This window comes from Nipponia nippon, unplaced genomic scaffold, assembly GCF_047370975.1.
Source record: "Nipponia nippon isolate SJK-2023a ecotype South Korea unplaced genomic scaffold, ASM4737097v1 scaffold_16, whole genome shotgun sequence".
Classification (NCBI taxonomy): Eukaryota; Metazoa; Chordata; class Aves; order Pelecaniformes; family Threskiornithidae; genus Nipponia; species Nipponia nippon.
The window spans coordinates 1159602-1184706 of record NW_028262332.1 but is presented as its reverse complement, the minus strand read 5'-3'; the positions used below and the strand labels follow the sequence as shown (position 1 = coordinate 1184706).

Below are 25105 nucleotides of genomic sequence, written 5' to 3'. Positions count from 1 at the left end.
ATTTAAAAACTACCATTCTGTAATCCAAGAGCTGAGATACCATCACAGCAAGTCCATGACCCTTTTGACACCACCTCAGAAAGCAAATTTGCCTAAACTGTTAAACCAAATTGCTCTCCAACAACTTTTCAGTAAAATTTGTTCATCTGAACCTAGTGACATGTATTTATAACACTTAAGAAAGCCACAATCAGTTTAAACAGCATTTTTCCGAGCTAGTTGGGAAACCAGAGAATAATTTGATGCAATATATTGAAATTTCAAAGATGTTTTCATTTCAAAAAAGGATTGAAATAATTTTAAGTTAGATTTTTGATCTTTTTTAGCCTGTATTTTTCTGATCTTTTTTTTGCTATTAGCTATTCTGTTCTTTTTTAATTTCTCTTCTGATTTTTTTTCCCATTCCCATTTTTCCATTACCATGGATTTCCTTAAAGCAATTAAAAATGCTAAGGGATTAAAACCTAAAAATGCTCAGCCCCATCTTGCGTGCCCCCGGCCCGAGGTGTGGAGCTGGACCTGGCAATACCTGGGCATCTCTGCTGAGTCCAAGGAGAGCTTGAGCACCGTGTTGGTGTGGAGACCATAGTTGTCCTTCCACTGTTTGTCCTTATGGGGCTTCTTCCCGATCCCGTTGATTAGTCCTGGACTTGTGGGGTGAGCTGCATTTCTCCTGCTCTTCGTGTAATTGGGACTGTTTGTATCAGTCACACAAAACTGCAGCTCTGAGACGCTTATTACAGCTGTCCTGGTTCGTTTCCTTCTTCGATTAAACATCCACAGCTATTCTCGGTCTTCAGTAATTAGGAAATATTTCCAGTACTTTGGTATTTTTGCTGCTGCCTCGCTCATTTCTGTGTTTTGGGCCAGGGCAGCAGAACGCACACGTTGTCCCACTGCAGAGAGCCCTGACCATGACAGGGGTTTTGTGGTGTTTCCTATACATTGCACGGTTTGATTTGACTTTATCATCGTGCTGCGTGTGAGGAAAAGGCATTATCTGGTCTGTCTGTCCCTCCTGTGCGGGTCCAGGGTGGACATGATGCCCTTTCTCTTCCAGAGTGAATTATTTTGGCGCATTCAGGACATTTCTGACCCATGCTGGGTCAGGTCCCTGGATGAGCAGGTCTGGACAAGCCCTGTTTGGTCCAGAGGACAATCTCAGCCTTAAAAAAGAAATATTATGGTGCTTTCCATTTTGTCCTCTCCTGTTCAGACTTCTGCCTCCCTCCAGCACGTAGCTGGTTTGTCAAGTAGCGTCCATGCTGAGTGCTAGCACTTTCACTTTCTAATATTTGACTCTAGGGCCTTTTGCATTTTTTGAAACCCCTCCGTCAGCTACAGCTTTTGGTCCAGTTGCTCCCCAAAGAGTGCTGTACTTAATTAGGCTGGAATTGCTATTGCTCAATCATCCAACCATAATGATGTCTTTAACCAAATCAGATAGGTTAGCTGGGGCATGAGTCCAGAGCTGCCTCCTGTGTGCTGCTGCAGAACAAGCTGACCTAGAAACAGCCAAACAGCATATTATAAAACTGCTTTTCTGAACTTCTCCATGACAAAAAACTAATACATACCTGCCGCTGCTCCTTGTCGCTCTCTGAAGGGAATTCGTTTTCTTTTTGATGTCCTTTGCTCAGTAATATTTTCAAAAAGTCAAGAGGAAAGGCTATATTTGCACTGAATGTTGCTGACAGTTCGTTGCTGGACAGGCTTTTCTTCACCACAGACCACAAAGCAAAAAACCCTCTCCCATGTGCTGGATTAACCAGAGAGAGCTACGAAATTGTAGCCAGGGTTTGCTTCTCAGCCAGAGGAAAGGAGTGCAGGTCCCAGAGGCTAGCTCAAAGCGTGCAACCCAAAGGTCTACCAAAAATTGCTGCTCTGCCTCTTTGGCCTTGTGATCCCAGCCCTGTCCCTGCAAACCTGCCCGGTCCCCGAGACGCACCCTGGCCAATGACCCAACCAGTCTATGTTTAGCTCTTGTTCTTCCTTGCAGAGCATCCACCTGTCCTTTTTGCGCACAGTCCCACCATACTCTCACCAGGCCAACGTCTGGTTTGAGATGATGAGAGTCTTCAACTGGAATCACGTCATTCTGATAGTCAGTGACGACCACGAAGGTCGTGCTGCACAAAAGAAGCTGGAGACCCTCTTGGAGGAGAGAGAGTCCAAGGTCAGTTCCTGAACATTGTCTTGTACTTTGTTTAAGCAACAACAAAACTAGAAGTCTCGGGCTGTTGTATGTATGTAGATTTCTGTATGTAAAACACCTTTTCTTTCCATTGTAACATGGCTAACATGCTTAAAGCATCAACAGTGTCTGACTAGTACCTGACAGAACTTTGTACTTTATTCATTTCACTTGCTTTGCCATGGTCAAAATCTCCTACATGTAAATCGACTACAAAATGAAGGGAAGGATAACCTGGAGCTCTGCAAATGCCTCGCCCAAGATTCCCATCTAAGGAGAGGACCAGGCGCTCAGCTTAGGGAAGCACCTGCCCCAATACAGCCACCCAGGGGCCAGGCAGACCCAGCACTGCCAAACCAACCCCGAAAAGCAGCTTCTGAATTGGCTAACCGGAGCTCACCTTAGTGGCTTAGGAGGGGCAAGGGCAGCCGGCGCATTGATGCCCGGAGGTATAATGCACCCTCTCTATAAAGCTGTCAGCTCTGCGGCTGCAGGCTGACGCCCTGTTCCCATCTCCATTGAAGCACATGCCAAACGCTGCTTTCCTGACACCCCATGCTGTTACAAGAGGGCGGTTGTGGCTGGTGGGAGCAGCTTTATCGAGGAGGTGCACTGCACCTGCACTCAGGGCCACGCAGGGGAGCAGGGAGGGAGGCAGGGGAGGTCCCCGAGCCTGCTAGAAATTCAGAAAGACTACCATAGACGTGCTGCCATTGAGTAAAAGGACCAAGCAAGTGATCAAGCCAAGCAGGGAAGGAGAACACAGGGAGCCGTTCGGCTGCAGTGGTTCAAAGGCAGGCGCCTGTCTGGAAAGCAAGGAACCACCTCCTGCCACACGAGGTGAAGTCCCAGCACATCCTCTTGCCGAGGCGAGGTCCCCTTCAGGTGGACAGAGTCCAAGCCCATCTCCAAGTCTCCAGCAGCGTCAGGGCAGGCATCCCGTTCCTGGCTGCTCCTTCCTGGGTCACAGGCAGGGACCACAACCTGCTCTTCTCCAGCCCCAGCAGCAGCCGCTGGACATTTGGCAGTTGGCTGTTGAGGAGATGTGGCTGTAGACACTTCTTGTGCTTGGAGTTGGCAGCTGAGCTGAGAGACCAGCGAGAGCAGCCTGCCACTGCTCTTCGTCACCTCTTGTCAAGCCACTGGAGGAACAACTGGTGCAGGAGTGCGGGCTGGCACAAGCCACATTGACCAACAGGCTTTTGTTTTTGGTGGTGATTTCCAAGAAGTTTCATCCTTGCTGCGTCCTGGGCCATCATGAGACACTGGTGTGCCACCAACCATGGTGGGATCCTCCTGCCTCCAAAGGCAGCTTCCTGCTGGGTGACAGTGGGCCGGTATTTCTCTCCAAAGCCTCTTCCCAGCACAGTGTTCCTCACCCAGGGAGACCTGTGGAAAGGTTGTTCCCACTGTCAGTCTGTCATCCCCTTCCTTGCACTTTTTGATTTCCACCTTCTGTTTTCCTGCAGATCACATGCATCCCCTCTCATGCCTCCACTCCCTGCTCATTAAATGCTCCCAAGCACAGGGTGTATTTCTTCTCTAACTTGCCCATCCTACAGGATAGCCTTTGAGATAGGGGGCTTGAAAGATGGGGGAGTAAGGGTTTGTCCTCAGATCTTCCCCCCATTTGCACTGCATCTGTGACATGTCTTGGTGCTTCCTGGCAGCCATTGGGCTACTGCAAATGCCCTGGCCATCCTCCAGACTGGGGCATATGCTCTGTGATGGTAGGCCACCTTGTCTTCCCTTTGGGATGTGCCACAGCATCTTGTTTCTTTTCCCTTGAGGAGCTTGCTCTAGTCAAACTGGCTGGTCTGACTGGTCTGGAAGGTAGATAACCCCCATCAGGGCTTTCCCCTCTTCCTCTATCTCTTCTGCGAATTGTTATTCTAATCACTGGTGTGCTAACTCTCTTCATGCTGTGACGTGGTACCCTGGACCCCTCCCCAACCTCCTCAAGGCCAGCCTGGGCCATGGGGAGGAAGCAGGCAGGAGACCTGCTCTTGACCTCTTCAAGGCTTGGATCACAGCCCCCAAGGACCTGGGCTGGGTCAGAGGCTCACCTGCCCGCCTGAGCTCTTGGATCTGAGCATGGCTTGTCCCCTGGAGTCTGTGCCAGCTCTGGGGGTCACGCAGGCACCGCTGCATGGATTTGCACTTCAGGCAGGTATTCAGAGCGCAGCACTCGGGCCAGGCTGGCCAGCCCCAGTGCACCCCACATGCTAGCCTTGTCTTAGGTCCGCCTGCAGTAACGCTCAGCCTGGAGCTACTGCTTCATCCCAGTACAACTCCGCTCATTCATCTGGGCAGGCCCACCGTTGCACCAGCGCTGCTTGGGTTCAGGGGGAAACGCCAGATGCCGTGAAAATCAGACTTTGTCCAAGTCAGAGGTGGCAGGTCCCTGGTGTGCTGACTCCCTTCCTCTGGGACAGTGGTGTTCACAAAAGTGGTAATTTTTTGAGTGAAGGCTGAAGAACATGGTGGAAAGTGACTTTTGAATTTGTGGGTCTCTGCGTGGGCTGAGGAGCAGGGAAGTGCTGCAGGACCACACAGAAAAAGTGGAAAGAAAGGAGACATTACCGGTCTAGTTCTGGCAATAGAGATGGGGACAAGGGGACACAGAGGTTATCAGGTACCATTGGGTCCAGCTTTGCTGCACCCAGGACTCTGCTTCACTTTGCTGACCAGCTTGGGTCAGGGCACCAGCCCATCCTGGGCACATGGGGTGATTCGTGGCTGGAGGCTGCAAGAGGGATGACCAAGTTTCCAGCTAAATTGATGATGCCTGAGGAAAAGTGGCCAATGTCTCTTCGTTGGAGAACATTCATGCTGTCCTGCTGCTGTGGCTCTGCTCTCCCTGGAGGCAGTTGTTACTCCAGGTCTCACTGCGATCTGAGCAGACTCTAAGAAGCCATTGCAGAAATCCCTGCCGTGGACATCATCAGAAGTGAACTCAGACCTGGGCTCCGAGCACATTTTGCCTCCTCAGATACTTTTCCTTACAAGGACCCAACTTCTTTGATCAATGAAAAACCTGCCAGGCTGTGTTCAAGGAGAAGAAAGGAAAGATCACACAGCTGCACGAAAAGGAAACCTGGCAAAATGTCCTGCCGAAGACTGGTCTGAGTGCTCAGGAAGAAACAAGCTATTCAGTTTGGAAAGCAAGATGCAGAGATAAAACCTGGCTGCCTAAGGAACAACCTGGGAACATGAACCCTTGCATTACTGGGGTGCAAAGGGTCAGGTTCCTGGCAGGGGTCAGTTGCCATTGCCATAAGGTGCTGTGAAATGGAGATCGGAATAGAGCCGTGTCCCGTACCCCATACGCACAGATCAGGGATGCCCAGCTGGGGTGGGACGGGGCCGAGAGGAAGGGGTCAGACTATGTCCCACCAAAACCTGCCAAGCACTATCCCACAGGCACTATCAATCAGGTTGATGTTATTGGCATGGCCACAGGGGCTGCTCCCAGGAAGATCCACGGGGCTCCGTGCATGCTGCTGCAGGGCCAAGGCTTCTGAGGGCAGAGGCCGTCAGCCCTCAGCTGCCTGGAGGAGAGGAAACCTCCAGAAGCAGGTTTCATGCCCCTGGCTCCTTTGGGGCTGAACAGCAGAAGTGGCTCAGGCAGGAGACAAGGCAGGGAGTCTGCTCTGCTCCGGTCCGTCATCTGCAGGGTCAGTGCATGCTCAGCCACTTGCCCCTAGTCCAGGTGTGATGCTCCGGCCAGCAACATGGAGACCACCAAGCAGTGAACCCTACTAGCCACGTGTAGGGCCAGGTTACGGGCACCGTGGTCTCCGGCAGCTGCACTTCCCAGGGCCACCCGTGTGCCACAGAGCCACGAGGTGCCCTCGGCCCTTCCCAGGCACCAGGTAAAAGCTGCAATGTCATCCCATGATCACCATTGCTTCATATTGTCACGCTTTGAGCCAACATGGGACCTAGCGAGCTTTTTCTTTCTCTTTTGGACAGCAACAGAGCTCCAAAGAGCTGCTCCCTCCTTGCAGGAGGTGAGAAGTTCAGCTGAGACACCTCATTTGCTGTGAACTCTCTTAGGGTGAACAGGATTGTAACGATAATAGTGACAGTAGTAATGCGAATACTATTAACTGTAACAGTTTGCGTTTATCCAGCACTTTCCGTACACAACATTTTGTCCTTTACTTCCACAGTAATTCCATGGAAATCCCACCACTTAGGCCCTTAGAGATGCATAGATTGTTTCTGAGTTTAAGATAAATATTCTTGCTGAAGAATTCCCCAGTCCCACAAGGGAAATGCAACTGCATCGCAACAGCTGTGACACTCAGGCTTGCTCTAACCGATACGGCTTTGCACCCTGACGCTCCCGTGAGAGCTGAGGCACTCTCTCCTGATAGTGGTTTTTGCGAGCTCCAGCGTTATAGAGACCCTTTAGCAAACAGTGGAGGAGGAGGTGGATGTTGGATTGCTTTACTACACGTCATTTTCAACTGTTTATAATATTCTTCTGTGTCTACATATTTTCTCTGTGCACATTATTCATCAGAGTAAAAAAAGGAACTATGAAAACCTCGACCAACTTTCCTATGACAACAAGCGAGGACCCAAGGTATATATGCATGGAAATGCACGCCGCCCACCAACCTAACTAGCAAATGAAAAATAGCCACAGCCACCAGAAAAATAAAAAAGAAAAAAAAAAGAGAAAGAGAAAAAAAGAAAAGAAAAGAAAGAAAAAAAAAAAGATCCATGACTATGTTTCTTGGTAGCACGTTTTTATGTTGAGATAGTTTGGTTTGGACTTGAGAATGGAAACGTAGCCAGCTGACCCTGGAAGGATTTCTTTTTGAAACATGCATGTGAACCAGTAATTAACTTGCAAGTTTTTTTTTTTTTTTTTTTGAAAAGTTGAACCAACCCCCTTTCCTCCCCAAAGGAAACGGTTCCTTGGTGTAAGTTGCTCACTTTTACTCCCAAAGGTTAACCCTGTGCAATATGTTTTTTTCATTTCCCATGTTTTTGAAAAACAACACTCGTTTGAGTTTTCAATTGCATTTCAAAGCCTTTTTCTCTTTCCTGTACAATGCACGCCTCTTTTTGGGTCTTGATTGACTTCAGTTTGCATGCACAGTGCAAAAAAAACCCAAAAAGCCAAAACCTTAAAAAAGAAAGGAAGGAAGGACAGAAAGAAAAGAAAGAAAAGAAAACAAAAAAAGAAAAAAGTAGCTGTAACCAACCTTATTTAGCAGACTTTTGTGCAGTTTAATGAATTCTCTTGACCCTTTTCTAGATAGCATGGCTCTCACAGGCAGTCCTGGGGCTCCCACACTAACCAGCTTTGCTCATACCAATCACAGGCTGAGAAAGTGCTTCAGTTTGACCCCGGAACCAAAAATGTGACATCGCTACTGCTGGAGGCTAAGGAGCTGGAGGCTCGCGTCATCATCCTTTCTGCCAGGTAAGGCCGAGCCGTCCCATCCCATCCCTTCCCCTCACTGCTCTGATTTCCTCACTCTCCCCTTTGCAACGCTGCCCAGCAGCGCAGTCAGTGCAGATCTGGAGCAGGTCGTCCTCTCAAGGAGCATGGGAGAAACCCCACATAAAGCCCCGTGTCCCAGGCAGGCAGTGGATGCTGTGTTGTGTGTGCTGCTGGCCAGGGAGCTTGCAATCATGGGCGTGGTTGAGATGTCTGCCTGTCCTGCAAAGTGTTAGCAGCTGCAGAAGCAGCAATAGTTACTGATGATGTACCCTGATCCACCTGTGAAGCAGAGGAGTCTTGTTGCCCCTACAGATGGGGAGCAATAAGGAACGGGCCAGATTTGCAGATGCTCAGCAGTGCTGGGTGCTGTGGGATCAGACGAAGCTGAGAGAAAGGTTCTCATGGCATCAAGGAATTGCCCAGGAGAACCAGCTATCAGAGGAGGGCTGCCTGGGGTTGTGTTTTCCCTGGCTCTGCCACCCCCATGGGGTCCGATACAGGAGAAGAGGGGTCATCCGGCACCTGGAGCCACATTGCCATTCCCTTCTTCTCATTGCAGTGAGGATGATGCGGCCACGGTGTACAGATCAGCAGCCATGCTCAATATGACGGGCTCCGGCTACGTGTGGCTGGTGGGGGAACGGGAGATATCGGGCAATGCCCTGCGTTACGCCCCTGATGGTAGGCACCCGCCGGAGGCGCCTGTCCCGCTGTCGGCCAGGCTCGAAGGAGCCTGCTCAGAGCTGGGATGAGCAGCACCTGCCCTCCCAGGGACCCCTCGGGCTGGGGGAACGTGATGCCGTGGTTGTTCCACATGAGTGGAGGGTCCCACATGTTGCTCTCCACTCTCTTTGCCCGCATGGGGAGGCAGCAGCCTTGGCCATGCTGCCATGCCCCAAATCCAGCTCACCATCACCGGGGGGAAAGGCTTGGGCAAGAGGATGGGGATGGAGCATGGGGTGTCAGCAGTCCGCGTAGCTGTCCCCAGTCCCCATCCAGCAGCCACGACGGTGCCAGTCCAGCACTGCTGCAGACTCTTGCCCTGCTTGCCCCTGCCTGAAGCTCAGACAACTCCCCCGCTGCATCTGAGGGATCCTCCGCCCCATAACCATGTGCTTGCTGGCCCCCGAGCCCTGCGGGTGGGAGGAGCGCCGGAGCAACCAGTGTGCCCTGCTGACATGCCTTCTCCTTTCTGGTCACGGCAGGAGTGATCGGTTTGCAGCTCATCAATGGGAAGAATGAGTCAGCCCACATCAGCGACGCTGTCGCAGTGGTGGCCCAGGCCGTGCACGACTTGTTTGAGAAGGAGAATATCACAGACCCGCCGCGGGGCTGTGTGGGCAACACCAACATCTGGAAGACGGGACCCCTTTTCAAGAGGTATTTGGGGAAGGGCCCTGCTGGAGGGAGCAGAGGACCTGCTGGGGGAGAGCTGGAAAAGGTGGGAGCATGTGGAAAAGGGCAGCATGGTAGCTTTGTTCAGAGTATGTGTCACTAAAGCTTTGAGGCATGTGGCACAGGACTCCTTGGACTCTCCTGCATGATTCAGATGTGAGGGCTACATTTGTCCTAGAAAACTAGCCAGGACACGGGCTCAGGCACTGGATCCCAGTTTGTCCAGGCTGTTTAGGCATCATCCTGGTGCCTGGCACCAACTGGGTCCATGCCAACCCATGCTCTCCTGGCCAATGTTTCAGCAGCTGGGATCAGTGTGGGGAGAGAACAACTCTAGGAGGAAGAGATCTGGGGACCATGGAGGGATGATCTCCTCTGGTCTGGATCTTAATTCTGTGGGTGGAAGAGGGGAGAAAGGGAGTTTTCTGCCAAATCAGGGTAGGGGGATATTTCTGTGAATGGGAGCTCAGTGCTGTGGACACGTTTCTTGCTGAACATTTCAGGGCTGCAGCATGGATCAGCATGCTGCAAGCAGGACTTGGCAGCAAGAGATCTCCATGCATGGGACAGGCTTGCTCTCTGGTGTAGCAAATACTGGTGCTTTGGTTTTGGTTGGTGGGGTCTCAGCAGGTCAGAGCATGTGCGTGTTGCATCTCGCTGCCATGGGCAGTGTGATCAGCAGATGCTGCATGTGCTTCCCAGAACCCAATCTTTGTGCTGCGTGGGGTTTTGTGCTGTGTCACTGCAGGTGCTGGAGCCACAAGGGCCTCTTCTGCAGGCTGGATCTTGGTAAAGCAGCAATTCCTTTTGCAGCATGGCTCCCCGTGTGGGAGGGCTGCTCTCTGCAGCGTGCAACCCGGCACCAGGGTGTTGCTTTTGGCAGTGGTATCTTGTGCCAGGGGTTGTTCTCTGTAGACATGGTCATGGTGTCTGTGGGATGCCCTTTCGGTAGATCTGGGTTCTGTTGAGCATGGGACCTGCAAAGCCTGGAGACTATTTTAGAAAAAATTCTGGCATCCTCTGCAGCGACATGATCTTTGGCATGAGCTATTTGAAGTTGTTCTTTACGGTGCACTGCAAGTGGCTCAGGCAGTTCTTCTGTGTCTTCACTATCGTCTTTCCAGGGTTTGGGGGGCTTGTTCTCCCCTTGGCAGTGTACGTTTGTGCCTGGGGCACTACCCAGGCTGTGATGGGCTGGTGCCAGACAGAAGCACCAGGAGCGGTGGCATGGACACAGCTCCCAAGAGACCCCCAGAGGAAGGTGTCCTTGGGTGCTGTGGGACAGATCGCTCCTTAAGGGAATGGGACCGATCTGGTGGAAAACAAGGGGCAATGACAACAGATATGGTAGTGCCACATTTGGGAAACTGACTCCACCCACCACGAGGGGATGAACACAGGGCTATGAACAGACCATAGGTAGCCTTGACTGGACTTCTATAGAGTAGTGGGCATATGGCAGGCAACCGAGAGAAAACATTTTCCTTTCTGATGCCTTCTTCGGTGTCCCAATGGCCACAGCAGGTTTTCTAGGTTAGCCCTGCTGTGTTTCTCTCCATAGAGTGTTGATGTCCTCCAAGTACTCGGAGGGTGTCACTGGACGGGTGGAATTCAATGAGGATGGGGACAGGAAGTTTGCCAACTACAGCATCATGAACCTGCAGAATCGGAAACTGGTCCAAGTTGGGATTTACAACGGCAGCCACGTACGTACAGGCCTGGACAGGTTGGGTAGGAGGGATGTGTGCACTGGGGTGTCTACCTATGGCCTCGTGTCTATCTCCTTCCTCTGGGATTGATCGCAGGTCTTGACCAACGACCGGAAGATTATCTGGCCAGGGGGAGAAACTGAGAAACCTCAAGGCTATCAGATGTCGACGAAGTTGAAGGTAACAGCAAATGGCAATAGGAGGTGCCAGGTCTCCTCAGCTCTCTGCATGCAGGGCTGTGACTTTATCTGCCTCCCACTTCCACTGCTGCCCCTGCAGCTGTCAGCAGCATTTGCAAACCCATGGCACCTTCCATCTCAGGGAGGATACAGCAGAACAGCTTAGAGAAGGTACTGGAGGGTGTTCAGAGCTAGAGCACAACTTCCAGCTGAAGACAAACTAGACAGGGTGGCAGGCATCCTTTGGTTTGGAAAGAGACTGGAAAGGGGATATGAGAGAGAACAACAGAGAAGGGATGGAGGGATAAGGCGTTCACCATTCCTCAGGGCTTGGGAGCCAGAGGGCACCTGGCACAGGTTTCCAGGAAATACAAGAATAGGCTCCTCTGGCCAAGGCATAGTTCAGTTCTGGAGCCTGTTGCTGCTAGACAGTGCAGAGGCCAGAAGGAAAGAGGTTCAAAAGGAGATTAAACAAGGTAGTGGAGGGTGGGTGGGCTGGTGGCTGCAATGTTGGGCTCAGGAAATCCCTGAAGAGCTGGTGGCCAGAAGCTGGCAGTGACACTGGGAGAAGGTCCCTCCACTCTTGCTTTGCTTCTCATGCCCTTCCCTGAAGCATAGCCCAGCAGCCACTTTAGTGACTGGATCCTGGGCAGGCTAGTCTTACCGGTATGACCGTTCATTTGTCCTACTGTCCAGGCAAGGGAAATCAAACATTCTAACCGGCAGTGAGCCCTTTCCTGCAGAGGTGGTGCAGATGCGTTGTGGTGCTGCTTTACTGAAAAGGTCCAGGGCAGGACTGAAATATCTGCATTAGCCGGGGGCAGTGTGACAGTGTCTAGACCACCATTCAGGGCACTAATCCTGGCTATGCAGTGGCTCTCATCAGCCTACTGTTAGGGAGAGGAGTCTGAAAGGCTTTGAGGCTGAGGTGAAAGTGTCACACGAAGGAGGATGCTGATATGGCTGTTCCTTGGATGCAGGGAAAGCAAATGTTCCCCATGTCAAAGCCAGGTCCCACTGCTGGACTGAGCAGTCTCACGTGCTGAGATGGCAGCTGAGGAGGGCACTGTGGCATTTTGGCCATGCTTGCATGGAGAGGGCAGCCCAGCTCCCCACCCAGCGGGAGATAGCTCTGGAGGGGAACGGAGACCAGCGGGTGTTTGCGCTTCGCCCTGCAGATTGTGACAATCCACCAAGAGCCCTTTGTGTATGTGAAGCCCACGCAAGCAGACGGGACATGCAGGGAGGAATTCACCATCAATGGAGACCCTGTGAAAAAGGTCTTTTGCACTGGACCCAACGAGACCATCCCAGGTAACTCGGTCTGGCGGTGAGCACAGCAGCTCCCCCAGCCCACCCAGCTGATGAAGACTCCCGTCTCAAGAAGGGGTCCCCAGGGAGGGTGCTCAGTCACACAAGAGGCCCAGAGGATGAGGAACAGAAAGGTGACAGCACATTCAGCCCCCAAATGCCCCCCTCGTCAGTTCAGCCCCACAGCAGTGGTGTGCCATAACGGGGCACTGGGATTCAGGTTTTTCACCCCAAGAGATGACTTTCCCGCTGTCTCTCTTCTGAGTGGGCTCCAGGGCTGTTTCGGAGGATTGCATCCCATGTTTCTGTCTCCTGACATGCTCCAGTTCTCTTTGCCTTGATCTCAAGCAGAAGCGAGAACCCCAAGGCACATTAGCACCCGCTGCACTGGTACTAACACCACCAGTTTCAAACCATTTTATTATGGAAAGTCTGTTTCAGGATTAGGAGTGTGCACTGGAGGCGTGAGCTGCTTAGCAATGCCAGGCTTGCCCAAATCCACCTGAAGTGCATCCCCTTGGCCCATCACACTTTCCTCCATGCACAACTCCCCCCCGCAGCCCTGAGTTGTGTCCTGGGCTGTGTTGAACCTGATGGGTTTATGTCAGCACTCCTCCAGCACAGCCTGCATGCACCAAGACCCTCTGTCCCCCGCAGTGCGTTGGTAGCACCAACTTTCAGCCCACCTCAACTGGGACATAGCAAATGAAAGAGATCCCTTTTCCCCAGCACCCATAGACGATGGAGGCAGTGGCAGAGGATCATCAAGGTGGATGGCCCGGCCTGAATAACATGATTATATCTTGTATGAAACCAGAGCTGTGCAGGTGGCTGCTCTCACTGGGGACAGCCATGGATCCTGCATGGGGTCCCTGGCAAAGGGCTGCCTCCACTCATCCCCCCATTTTCTCCTGCCCGCAGGCCGCCCCACCGTGGCACTGTGCTGCTACGGCTTCTGCATTGACCTGCTCATCCGGCTGGCCGGTGTGATGAACTTCACCTACGAGGTTCACCTGGTGGCTGATGGTAAATTTGGTACCCAAGAGCGGGTGAGTTTGGGCAGCCTGTGATATCTCTTTGCCTGTATCGTGTCTTCAAACACCCCCAGGCCCTTCTCCGGAGCAGGGGTGGGGTGGGAGGGCAGTCCAGGGCCACATGTGTTGGGGTCCTGGCTGGTGGGGGACGCGTGTCAGGGCAGTGGGCTGATCCCGCGCTGGCTCTCCGGCAGGTTAACAACAGCAACAAGAAGGAGTGGAACGGGATGATGGGGGAGCTGCTGAGCGGCCAAGCGGACATGATTGTGGCTCCTCTCACCATCAACAATGAGCGGGCACAGTACATTGAGTTCTCCAAGCCCTTCAAGTACCAGGGCCTCACCATCCTTGTGAAGAAGGTATGGGCTGGGCTGGGATGCTTTGTAGAACAGGGGAGGTGCCCCTTGCTCCCCAGCTTGCAGACACGTGCCATGCCTGCACCATGCCCAGCTCCCCCAGCTGCTACCCCTTGCCCACCCCAGGGCAGCTGCCGCAAATCCCAGCCTTTGCTGTGGGGTGCCAGCCTCCGGGTTGCTGGTTTTAATGCTGGGTCTTGTCTCAGCCACCCTGAGCCCTCCTGTGTAGCAGAGCAGGAGGAGCTCGGAGCAGGGCTGGGGCCCTCATGAGTCCAGCCAGGTGGGCAAGGTGCAGGCATGATGGGTGCCAGCGCTGTTCACCTCTCTCCTCTGTGCTAGGAAATCCCCCGCAGCACCCTGGACTCGTTCATGCAGCCTTTCCAGAGCACGCTTTGGCTGCTGGTGGGGCTGTCTGTACACGTGGTGGCAGTGATGCTGTACCTCTTAGACCGATTCAGGTGAGTGTGCTTTGGGTCACCCAAGGGCTGGAGGGGACGGGGAGGTGCTCCTGGGAACTGCCTCCTGGGTCCCCGCAGTATCTTGCTCAGGCACAGCCCTGCAGCCCTTCAGGAGGCTCTTGCAGGCACTAAACCCACTTTCCTTGCCCCACCAGCCCTGTGCTGAGGCTCCTGGCCTCTCTGGCTCCTGCTAAGCTGAGAGATCTGGATATGTGGGAACACGTCTGTCAGACCAGGTGCCGTGCCAATGCCTGACCAAGGGGATTGTCACCTCCTGGGCTCTGAGTTAGTCCCCTTCCTTGACCCCAAGTCAGCTTGGTTAATCTGCAGTGAGCCCTCCATGTTGCAGTGGGAGAGGCTGAAGATGGCCAGGATCAGATGATCTTTCTGGCCCAGAGAGAAGCGTAATGGGACTAGTACCAGTGTGAGCTGGACAAGGTTGCAGATCAGCAGAGGGGACATGCAGGGCAGTGGGACATCAGGGGTAAGGAGCTGTTTGGGGCACAGGCACAGTCTGTAGGGACGAGTGATGTAGGGCTACATCAGGACACAGCAGAGAGGCCTGGGAACCAGCCTAAGGGATATAAGAAGAGCTCTCTCTTGTTTTCCAGCCCGTTTGGCCGGTTCAAAGTGAACAGCGAGGAGGAAGAGGAAGATGCCCTGACCCTCTCCTCGGCCATGTGGTTCTCCTGGGGAGTACTGCTGAACTCCGGCATTGGAGAAGGTGCGTTGCAGGACGCAGCAGGACTGCTCTGCCCTGCGGCCCTGGCCCTGAGCTGGGGGGCACACCGGGCTGGGGGAGAAGCTCATGCCCTCTTCCACTGCCTCCTTTCTGTGGCAGAATGGGAATGGGTACAGCCCTCATTCCCTGAGCCTTCCCTGGAATGGGCTGGTGGGGAATTCGGTGGTGCTGGGGGTGTGGCACTACCTGTGCAGACCATCCTGCCACCCCTCACCATCAGTGATGGGAAACGGGTCCTTCTTGGGCTGCTTCTCCTACCCATCTGCTCAGGGTGAGACACATCATGCCCTGGAAGGAGGCATGGGTTTTTCTTGGTGTGGGCAGTGCAGGAGCTCCTGGCATGGCTGTCAGCAGAGCAGATAGATGGGGCACATCTGCAGCTGCCATCGGTCTCGTGTGGGATGGACGTGGCTTGGTGACCAAGTCAAGCCCTTGTCATGCCAGTCTGATCTTGCCTCTCTCCCTCCAGGGGCTCCCCGGAGTTTCTCTGCCCGTATTCTTGGCATGGTGTGGGCTGGCTTCGCTATGATCATTGTGGCTTCATACACTGCCAACCTGGCAGCCTTCCTGGTGTTAGACCGGCCTGAGGAGAGAATTACGGGCATCAACGACCCCCGGGTAATAACCCCTTGCTTGCTTTCCCCTTCCCTGTCCACATCTGGGCAGAGAAGCAGGAGATGCCTCCAGTGGGTGTCTCCTGGCTCATATAATATGGCTTGTAGTACCTGGAGCCCTGCTTTAACATGGTTGTGGGTCTGTGCCAGGGGGCCGAGTACCAGGTAGCTCTGCCTGGGGCTGTCGCTGGTGGGTCTGAGCCCCTGTGCTGGGTGGGAATGGACAGGCACAGGGATCAGCAGGGAAAACCTTGTCCAGAAATAGCACATACCCAGCCAGAGTGCCTGCCAGTTCCTGGAGAGCCTGCACTAACCAATGAGGAAACAATTCATTATGGATGAGTTATAACTAATGAAATTGTCCCTGCGGTGCAGTCAATACTCTCAGCAGATACCAGCGTGCCTCAAACCCATTTCCTACTCTGGCAAGGACACAGCCACAGCTTATCAGCCCAGGCATGCAGGAATGTACCCCACAGCAGCACCGACCCACAGCATCCTGCACCCTCTGCCCATGGCACTGCCAGCCCCATGGCATCCACAGGCCTCCTGCATCCTCAGTGCCACAGTGTCCCTGTCCCATAACGTCCCCTGCCCCGCCACCATGGTCCCAGAGCATCAGCTGCCCGATGGCATCCACTGCCCCATGGCACCTTCAGCTCCGCTGAGGAGATCAAGGTCTTCTCTGGGAAACAGGTCCCTGAAGGGGATGGGAAATTAGGAAACACAGCTTTGGGGTGAGCCAGTTTGGTTGATGAAGGACAGAAGAAATAGGAGCCCTGCCCTTGCCTTTCAGCTGCGCAACCCCTCTGATAAGTTTATCTATGCCACGGTGAAGCAGAGCTCGGTGGACATCTACTTCCGACGGCAGGTGGAGCTGAGCACCATGTACCGGCACATGGAGAAGCACAACTATGAGAGCGCTGCCGAAGCCATCCAGGCAGTGAGGGACAAGTGAGTGGGACCAGCACCTTGTCTGGCCATGCTGGGAAGAGTTTTGGGGGGCTGCAGTTTGATGGAGCAAGGAGGGCTGATGCAAACTTGGAGGAAGCTGCAGTCAAAGCATGGCTTGATGGGACCTGCCTAGTCCTAGTGTGTGCCAGCTCTCCAGATGGACAGCACAAGGTCTCCGTGGGGAAAGGCACATTCGGAGCCCTGGCCCTGGCCATGGCCTCCCTTTCTGGCCTCTGTGGTTGCTTCTGTGCAAGGCTGCGTGGCTTCAGATCCCATATAAACCCCTTGCACTCCTCAAAAAATTTGCCAAGTCTTTTGCCTCCCAGCAGCACATAGGCAGACCCTGCTGGGAGGAGGGCGATGCTAATCAGTGTTTAAATTAGGACTGGGAGCACCCTTGCTTCTCCCATGGTGGCTGCAGACAAGCTGGGCTTATCTCTCTATCCTCTCCCGGTGTCCAGCAAGCTCCACGCCTTCATCTGGGACTCAGCGGTGCTGGAGTTTGAGGCCTCCCAGAAGTGTGACCTGGTGACGACAGGGGAGCTTTTCTTCCGCTCCGGCTTCGGGATTGGGATGCGCAAGGACAGCCCATGGAAGCAGAACGTCTCCTTGGCCATCCTCAAGTCCGTATACGGCTCTCAGCACGTGGCTTGCCCCGAATGCTGCATGTCTTAGCACGCAAGTAACCTCATGCCAGGCACTGCCACCCCAGCCCTCCAAACCCTCTGCAGGGACAGGGGCTCTGGGGGCTGCTGTGCCACCGCTGACCAAGGGCATGTGCCCGAGTGACCGGGGTGGGCACCCGCAGTCCCAGCTCCGGCTCGCAGGGCTGGGGGAGCAGCACAGAGCTGGTGGGAGGGCAGAGCAGAGCAGGGCAGGGCAGGAGCAGGAGCCATGGTTGGCCGCAGGGGCATAGGTGAAGCTGGCAGAGAGCAGCCCTGGGGCCATCCAGCACCCGGTCCTTGTGAGCAGGGCATGGGCTGCAGCAGCAGGCAGGGGTGCTGCCATTTCCCTACTTCTCCCTACAAGCTCAGCCTGGCCGATAGCATTGCGCTGCCCTGGCTTGATCTTCCAGGGGCTTTTCTTTCAACTCTGGCTATTCCTGTTAGGCACAGATATGTCAGGACCCCTGTCGAGTCCAACTAAGGCTTTTATACCAGCATGAGCCTGCAGCGTGGGGTGCCACAAGTCAATCTGATATTATGGGTAAAAAGGGATTTCCTTGTATTAGTTTGGAAATGCCACACTCATTGAAGAGAGAGGAATGTGGTGATGGAGTAACAGGTAGCTGGGAAGCAGCAAGTGGAGGGAGGGGGACATGCGAGATTAATTTTACAAAGAGACAGGGTCAGAAGCCACCAGGGTGGGCCAAGATGTGGAGATGAAAGGCCTGAGAGAGAGGATGGGCAGGATGCGGAAGACACAGGCAGGACCCAGGGTAACATAGGGAGCCATGGGACCCCATCTGTGGGATGGTTTTACCATGGCGATGGGTGGCAGTGGGACAGATGGGATTTGGGACAACAAGGTGAGAAGCCCGGAGACGCAACAGGAGCCCTTGGTGTCCTCCTGGGAGAGGATGGGGAAGCCCAGGGCTACAGGTGGCCCAGGAAGGTGATGGGGATGTGCCAGGAACAAGAGGAAGAAAAGTGCAGGGGGATCCATGGTGGGACGTGTGCTCTGTGCCCACCTCCATCCCCACTAGCTGTTCAGGCAGAGACGGGCACTGCAGGGACATGGTTTGTTTCCTCCCAAACTGTGACACCAGGTCGTTGGGGAGTCCCAGCCCTCGCCGTGCACAGCAGGGGAGCCAGGCAGCGGTTATTCCCTGGCCATGGTCTGGAGGGTGCTGGTGATCACCAGACAGGATTGGGGTCTGGCATTGCCTGAGCTCCCAAGTGGCCCTGGCAGGTGGGGGGATTGCGCAGGAGGGCACCGGGGATGTGGCTCCTGTCAGCTGCCTGCAGCCTCCCTCCAAACACACTGTTCAAACCCTGCCTACACCCGTCAGCTCCATCTTGCCCCTTGGGATCCAAGCTTACACATGGCTCTTCTTGGCAGCAGCCGGCCAGCTCTCTGGCTCTCAGCTATGGGGCGGTGGCACCAGGGGGCTGTGGACGCCTCCTCGCACCCGCTGCACTGTGCACATGGTTCGTGGCAGCACTGGCTGTGCGCAGGGCAGTGTGCGAACACATGTGGTGTGGACACCCACTGCAGACACTCTCTACACAAAACCGTACAAGCACATGCGTGTGCATGCATACGCAGTCAGCCAGGCGTGCGCGCGCACACACACACACACGCACCATCGGTTTATGTGTTTGTAGGCTGCAGACAAGTGCAGAGTCCTAGGACGCAGGGCATGAAGGCACAGAGTATGTGCCCCAGCTTCTGGTCCCCAGTGACTACTCTGTCCTGTCTCCTTGTGCTTTCAGGTCCCACGAGAACGGCTTCATGGAGGATTTGGACAAGACTTGGGTGAGGTATCAGGAGTGTGATTCCCGTAGCAATGCCCCAGCAACACTCACCTTTGAAAATATGGCAGGTTTGTTCTGCAAACCTCTTTCTTCCTCTTCGCTGGGTAGCCTGCTTTCGCTCAAGACATTCTCCTCTCCGGGGCTCTCCTTTCGGGCCAAAGCTCTGCTTCTTCTGGGTTTGTGCTTTCCTAGCGCTGGGAGGCTGCTGTGTTGGGCTCCAATCCCACCTTGTCCGAAACAGCTCCACGAAGCTTTCCCCACCTTCCCTGGGGTGGCTTTCTCATCGGTGGGGCTGTCCTGCTTTGAACATTGCTCCCCTCCCTCTGCTCTGGCCAAACTGCGGCTGTCACAGTGAAATCAGAGCTGTCGCCAAGGCAGAGAGAGGGGAGCAGCACCTCGGGGGAGGCGAGAGCGGCCGCAGAGGCGAGTGAGGACCCTGCTGCAGGAGGGAGCTGGCGGCGAGGGGCAGCCCCCCAGCCCTGAGGAGCGTGTCCCGGCTGGCCCTGGGCAGCGGGCAGGGGCCAGGAGGAGGATAATCAGTACAGAGGGAGTTTTTCTTGGTCCTTCTTTGCAAAGACTGTGAATTCCCCCAGACGGGCTCTCCCTTTGCAGCGATGCCATGCTGCTGGTCCTTCACCCAACCAGTGTGGCGATGCAGGATAAGGGGTGTCCGATGGGACTCCATCCTCACTGGCACCGCGGGCCAGGGCAGAAGCATCCAGAGAGAGGGCACTTTGCTCCTTCTTCTCAAGACACCACTCCCAAAATGTCAGCCCTGAGGGTTGCAGCTGGCCGAGGACAGCACAGAGAGCTCTGTGCATGGCTGTCCCTCCCGATGAGCCAAACAGGAGTGCCAGAGCTGAGTTTCTGGTGCAAACGACCCTACAGCCCCAGGGGATGGGGTCTGCCCTGGTGCTCGGTGCAGTACCCAGCACGCCGTGCCTACCCCAGCATCGCTGCAGCACAGCCGGTGCCCTGTGCCCGACCGACAGGAGCTTGCACGGACATCCAGCACCCCATCGCCTTTCAGCCCGTCACCGCGGGTGCCCAACCTGCAGCACCTGCCCTGCTTCGCGGGGTTCCCCTCCCCAGCCCCTCCAGGACTGCGGGGAGATGGCGGGGGGCTGGGGGTCCCTGGGTTGGCAGATGCTCCTGTTGCTGAGCGTGATGCAGAGGAAATGAAGTGTCATGGTGCAATTTCCATTGCCCCCTGTAACTTTCCTGCTTATTTCAGGTGTGTTTATGCTGGTGGCTGGAGGTATTGTTGCCGGGATATTTTTAATATTCATAGAAATAGCTTACAAAAGGCATAAGGACGCGCGGAGGAAGCAGATGCAGCTGGCGTTTGCGGCCGTTAATGTGTGGAGGAAAAACCTGCAGGTAGGACAAATCGTTTTTAGAGCAAATCTCCAACAGGTGCGTTTTCCATTCCTTCACCAAATCAGTGAATGCAGAACTGTGGATTAGCATGGGGCCCTCTGTCTCCCACCCCACACCCCAGTAACTCCAGCCGGGCATTACTGGGCGCCTAGCGAGCTATAGGACCCCTACCGTGTCCCCGGGAGCTGCCCTTGGCCATTGCTCTCTCTCCTGGGAGGCGTTGTGCACAGCTCAAACTGGGACAGAGACCTGGCCCAAATGCCCCCAGTGGTGCTCGGGACGGGGACTTTGCTCTGCTGGGGACCATGTGCCGGAGCCACATCTTGCCCTGGCTAAGCAAGCGGTGCTGGCGTGGCTCCCTTTACAGGCGCCCTGCCCTGCTGCCCAGCTCCGGTCGTGCTCACCAGCAGACGGGAGGGTTAAACCGCTGCCGCTGAGCATCCCTGCCAGGTGCTCAGGTGGAGAAATGCTCCAGGGATGGTTTCCATCCCCTCCCTGCCCACTCCCCAGGGGTGTGGTAGCCCTTGTCATACCCAGGACCGACTCCAAAAAGAGGTGGTGCGTGCTCTTGTCATTTGGAGACAAGGACATCTCCCCACATGGGAGCCAGCAGTGCTGGTGTTACCTGTCCATGCCAAGGCTCCCCCTGGTCCCTTCCGTGGGGCCATTGCTCTCCCTGGCTTCTCCCACCCCTGAAACACCTCTGTGCCGCTCAGGCAGGGGAGTCTGGGAGGGTCAGTGGTGCCTGGCAGTGACACTGAGCCGTGGGCACGTCCGTGGGCCACCAGCCTCACGCTTCCCTTACCCCGTTGCTTTTGGGGATGAGACCCACGGTGCCCCTGAACCCCAGTTTAGGGCAGCTGGAGGCTCTCTCTGAATTACCCGGGCTGCTTTTCTTCCTTGGGGAAGCAAACCGGCGTTCAAAGAGCAAGAGATCCTTTAGGCGACTAAAGGAGACTGCCGGTTGCAGCAGAGCCAGTGAATGAAAGAGAGAAGGAGGCTCGGGGACCCCAAAATGAGCCCGGAGTGGTGGCCCTGTGGGAGCAGCGCTGGCTGGCGTGTGCGGGTGGGCTGCCCGGGTGGAGGCGACCTGCCCGAGAGCAGCGAGGGGAAGGACAAGGCCGGGCTGCTGTATCCTGAGAGCTCGCTGGGTTCAGTTCACTGATTAAGAGTCTCGGAAAAGCCATTTCTCTATTTTTTTCTTTTTTTCCTTTTTTTTTTTTCCTTTGCTTCCAAAAAGCAGCAGCACCGAGGGGGTTAAGGCTGCTGGGACAGAGCACACTAGTCGCACTGCCATTTTTCACTTGCCAACCTTCTAGAAAATACTGCACTGGGTCCTTGGGCAGAGTCTGTGGGACTGTGAGCAAAGCATGCTGCCCTGTGGGGGTAAACAGCCTCATGGTAAAGAGCCGTTTGACATTGTAAGACTTTTCCACAGGAGGAAACGTCAGAGCACTAGTATCTGGTACATTGCTAGAAGGTAGGCAAGTGGAAAGATTTATTTGTTAAAACAAACAAACAAAAATAATGGTTTTTGGGATCACAGTTTTGCCATGGCTATTTCCTGAGATGCCATGGAAGAAAAAGACATTTCATTCCATTCATCTTGCTTTCCTTTCCGTTTGTGCATGTCCGCAAAAGAGAGAACTGAGAAGGAGGAGCAAATGTATCCCCGAGCATGCTCTACGCACCAGCGGGATACATTTTGGTTACCCCCGTGCGGTAGCAGAGCCAGACCTGGTCACTCCGTCCCCCGTCGGAAAGGTCACACTCATTGGCACGAAAGCAATTGGGGAGGAATCGTTCTCAGCGCCCGCCGCAGAGCGCGGCCGGTCCCCACGGCTCGCTGCCCCCGCACCATGGCGGCTGGTGCTCCCAGCCTGCGCTAACCAGGTCCGACTCGCTAACACCAATGGCTACATTTTTCAGTTCTGTTTCTCTTTGAGTTCATCCCGACCCGATGACATCATAGCGCTAACGCTTTGCCTCCTCCCTTTCTTTTCCTTTATTTTTTTTCCTTTTCTTTTTCTTACAGTTTCCTTCTTTTTTTTAACCTGTTTTACTTTGGAAAAAAAAAACACCACCACCACCAACAACCACGTTCGGCTTTGCACAACTGCGTCATTTAAATTTTTGAATACATTTTTTTACAGAATATTCATACAATGACTTCTCTTTCAATGCAGTCCTCTCTCTCTCTTGTGGCACTAGGATTCAGCCTCAGAAAAGGCCCTGAGCAATTTTTATTTTTTTTTTAGTGGTAGGTGCAGCATCTCACCTCTCGGTCTGGCCAGGCTAGCGGTGGAAGCGAGGGGCAGGGCGCCAGGCAGAGCATCCCCAGGAAGCGAGGTCAGCTGTGCCGGCCTGGACGCAGACACCCAGGAGAGCAGGGCTACTCCCCAGAGGGTTTCCAGCACTCCAGATGCGAGGCCGGCCCCGTAGCTGTAGCAGTGTGACGGCCGTGCTGGAGCCGTGGGTCACGGAGGCCCTTGGAGGACTGGGAGTGACAGGACACCTCCAGTAGCTTTCTCACCTAAATGAAGGACATGACACGGGGCAGTATTCAAATAGATTTAGCGTTTCCAACAACACACTAGAGATCTAATCACTTATACATATTCATTTTAGGATAGAAAAAGTGGTAGAGCAGAACCTGACCCTAAAAAGAAAGCCACTTTTAGGTCCATCACCTCCACCCTGGCCTCCAGCTTCAAGAGACGTAGGTCCTCCAAGGATACGGTAAGAGGAAGAAGAACAATTCTGCCCTCTCTCTTTCTCTCTCTTTCTCTCTTCTGCCATCCCATCGACTGCCACACACCCATCCCGAAGCTGCCAGTGTACATGCATAGCTCATGTTCGTCACCAGTCAGTCAGTCAGTCAGTGAGTCAGTCATCCCGTGTACCTGAAAGGATGCTGGGATCCTGGAGGGCAGGCAGGAGGTGGCTTGGAGTCCTGTGATGAGTTGGGAGATGCAACCGAGTTTTTGTTTTGTTTTTTGTTTTCTTTTTGCCTGGATGATTTCTGATGTTCCTCTCTGTGCTTCGCTCACCTTACTGGTGCTGACCTCTTGAAACAGATGACTTTTTTTTTTTTTTTTTTTTTCTGTTCCTGAGTGTTCCTGTACCTGTTTGTCATTGTATGCCTAAAAACAATCACCCCGATTTAATTTGGGCACCGTGTCACCTCACCGAGAGCCATGCGTGTCACATTCTCTACATGTGATTTTTGTTTGTGACGATTAGCATTCGGGACGTAGTCCTCAGCACAGGAGTGACAGCTGTCTCTGGTTATCGTCAGCAGTAACGCAGCTCTAGAAAAGAGACGCAAAGGCTTGAAAGAGGAGGTTGTTAAAGACCCAACCTTGGTTCAAACTTGTGCTTTCCGCCTCGGAGTAAAACTGCTCTCACGTAACCAGAGAAAATTTCCAAATTGCTGCCTCTAAAGCCAGCTGTTTCCAAATGTGCAAACGTGTCTGCTCGTGCTGGAGCTTCAGACACTCTTCAGCGTCAGGTTGGGCTGTTGGTCTGTCGGACTGAGCCGGTGTCCCTCTGCATGTTGCCGTCTGTTGTATGACACTCTGCACTGTGGCTACTCTGTTGTCTCGTGTGGCAGCGGCCGCTGCGTTTTGCTGCCCAACCTCCCGGCGCGACGGGCTTGCCGAAATCGCCTCCCCGGGGCGACCGGCGGGTTTCTGCCCAGGGTTGCTCAGAACAGGCTCCCCACCAGGCTGCCCGAGGCGCGAGGCACGACGGGGACGGGGGGACGGCGGCAGCGTGGGGAGATGCGGCCCCCCGCGGTGGGATGGCCCAACCCCGGCCGCAGGCTCGGGGCGCCTCGGGGAGCAGCATGCGATACCACAGGGGGTCTCGGGGCCACGGCTCTGTATGCGAAATGGAGGCGGCTGCCTTTGACACCAATGCAGGCTCCATCCCAAGAAGCTCCTGGAGCACCCCTGGGACACGGCCCCAGGGACAGTTGAGCCCTTGGCCAGGCTCGGCTGCCACTGTCTCACACAAAGTGCTCCTCTCACTGTCACCTTGAAGCCTGGCAGGCATGGAGGGGGGGACCTACGCTCTCCCCACTCATCCCACGTGAGCCATGGGGAAGACGGGCATCCCTGTCATCTCCTGTGCTGCCTCCATGATCCCTGGGCGGCACTTGTCCCAGTGATGCCCCCATGTCTGAGGTCCCCCCCTCCCCACTGCTGCCCCCCCGAGCAGCTCTGCAGGAAGGTTGCAATTGTGTCTTGGTGGCCTGAGCCCCGACCGGGGGACAGAAGACAGACATGGCGTGGGTGGTGCAGGGGGGAGAAGGTGGGAAGAGTGAGGAGGAGGAGGGACAGGTGGGACGCACAGAAAAAAGGGGAGAAAAAATTGCAGAAGGATCTGCTGGGGGGGACCCTCAGCATGTCCTGAGTAGACCCCCATGTTTTGTTGTGTTTGAACCACTCCATGGTTAGGAAACCAAGGGGTCCTGTCCTGGGAGAGCAGGAGCATCACGGTGCAGTGGGCACCTGGAGGGACCGGTGCCCACGGCAGGCAGAGGAGAGGGGGAGAACCCAGGAACAATGGGGCAGCTGGCGTGTGGCACCCCCGGTACCTCCCACATCGCTCCCTCTTCGGGGAAGCATCCTGGGCCTGATCCTGCTCCATGGTGTGGCACCCACCCTATGCCACACCACTCCACAGCACTCTCTGTCCTGGGGTAGGAGCACCCCAATGCCCTGAGCTCACCAGCTCCAGGGGCCACCTGCACCATGGAGCCGTGCTCTCCCCTTCCCTCGCCCAATGGGGACCAGCGCGGCATGGGGCTCCTCGTGCTTTGGGTCCCAGCCATG

The 25105-nt window shown here is 54.6% G+C and overlaps 1 protein-coding gene across 15 annotated transcripts in view; it reads left to right on the top strand.

Moving 5' to 3' along the window:
• Positions 1-25105, top strand: part of GRIN1 (glutamate ionotropic receptor NMDA type subunit 1) — a 39965-nt gene that overhangs the window by 9234 nt on the left and 5626 nt on the right. For 4 of the 15 annotated variants that reach the window (XR_015703679.1, XR_015703678.1, XM_087752831.1 and 1 more), the window contains exons 3-21: positions 2000-2176; positions 6726-6788; positions 7537-7637; positions 8218-8339; positions 8864-9038; positions 10615-10759; positions 10859-10942; positions 12120-12255; positions 13174-13301; positions 13481-13645; positions 13982-14100; positions 14712-14824; positions 15312-15460; positions 16253-16410; positions 16872-17033; positions 18846-18955; positions 20122-20267; positions 21909-22160; positions 22896-23006. Coding sequence is in view for 13 of the 15 variants with exons in the window: in XM_087752831.1 (XP_087608957.1) it covers positions 2000-2176; positions 6726-6788; positions 7537-7637; positions 8218-8339; positions 8864-9038; positions 10615-10759; positions 10859-10942; positions 12120-12255; positions 13174-13301; positions 13481-13645; positions 13982-14100; positions 14712-14824; positions 15312-15460; positions 16253-16410; positions 16872-17033; positions 18846-18955; positions 20122-20267; positions 21909-22160; positions 22896-23006 (2616 nt within the window). In the remaining 2 variants the exon portion in view is untranslated. Of the gene's footprint in view, positions 1-1999; positions 2177-6725; positions 6789-7536; positions 7638-8217; positions 8340-8863; positions 9039-10614; positions 10760-10858; positions 10943-12119; positions 12256-13173; positions 13302-13480; positions 13646-13981; positions 14101-14711; positions 14825-15311; positions 15461-16252; positions 16411-16871; positions 17034-18845; positions 18956-20121; positions 20268-21705; positions 21748-21908; positions 22161-22895; positions 23007-25105 lie in introns of those variants that run through there. The other 11 variants (XM_087752835.1, XM_087752833.1, XM_087752839.1 and 8 more) reach the window with 8 other exon arrangements.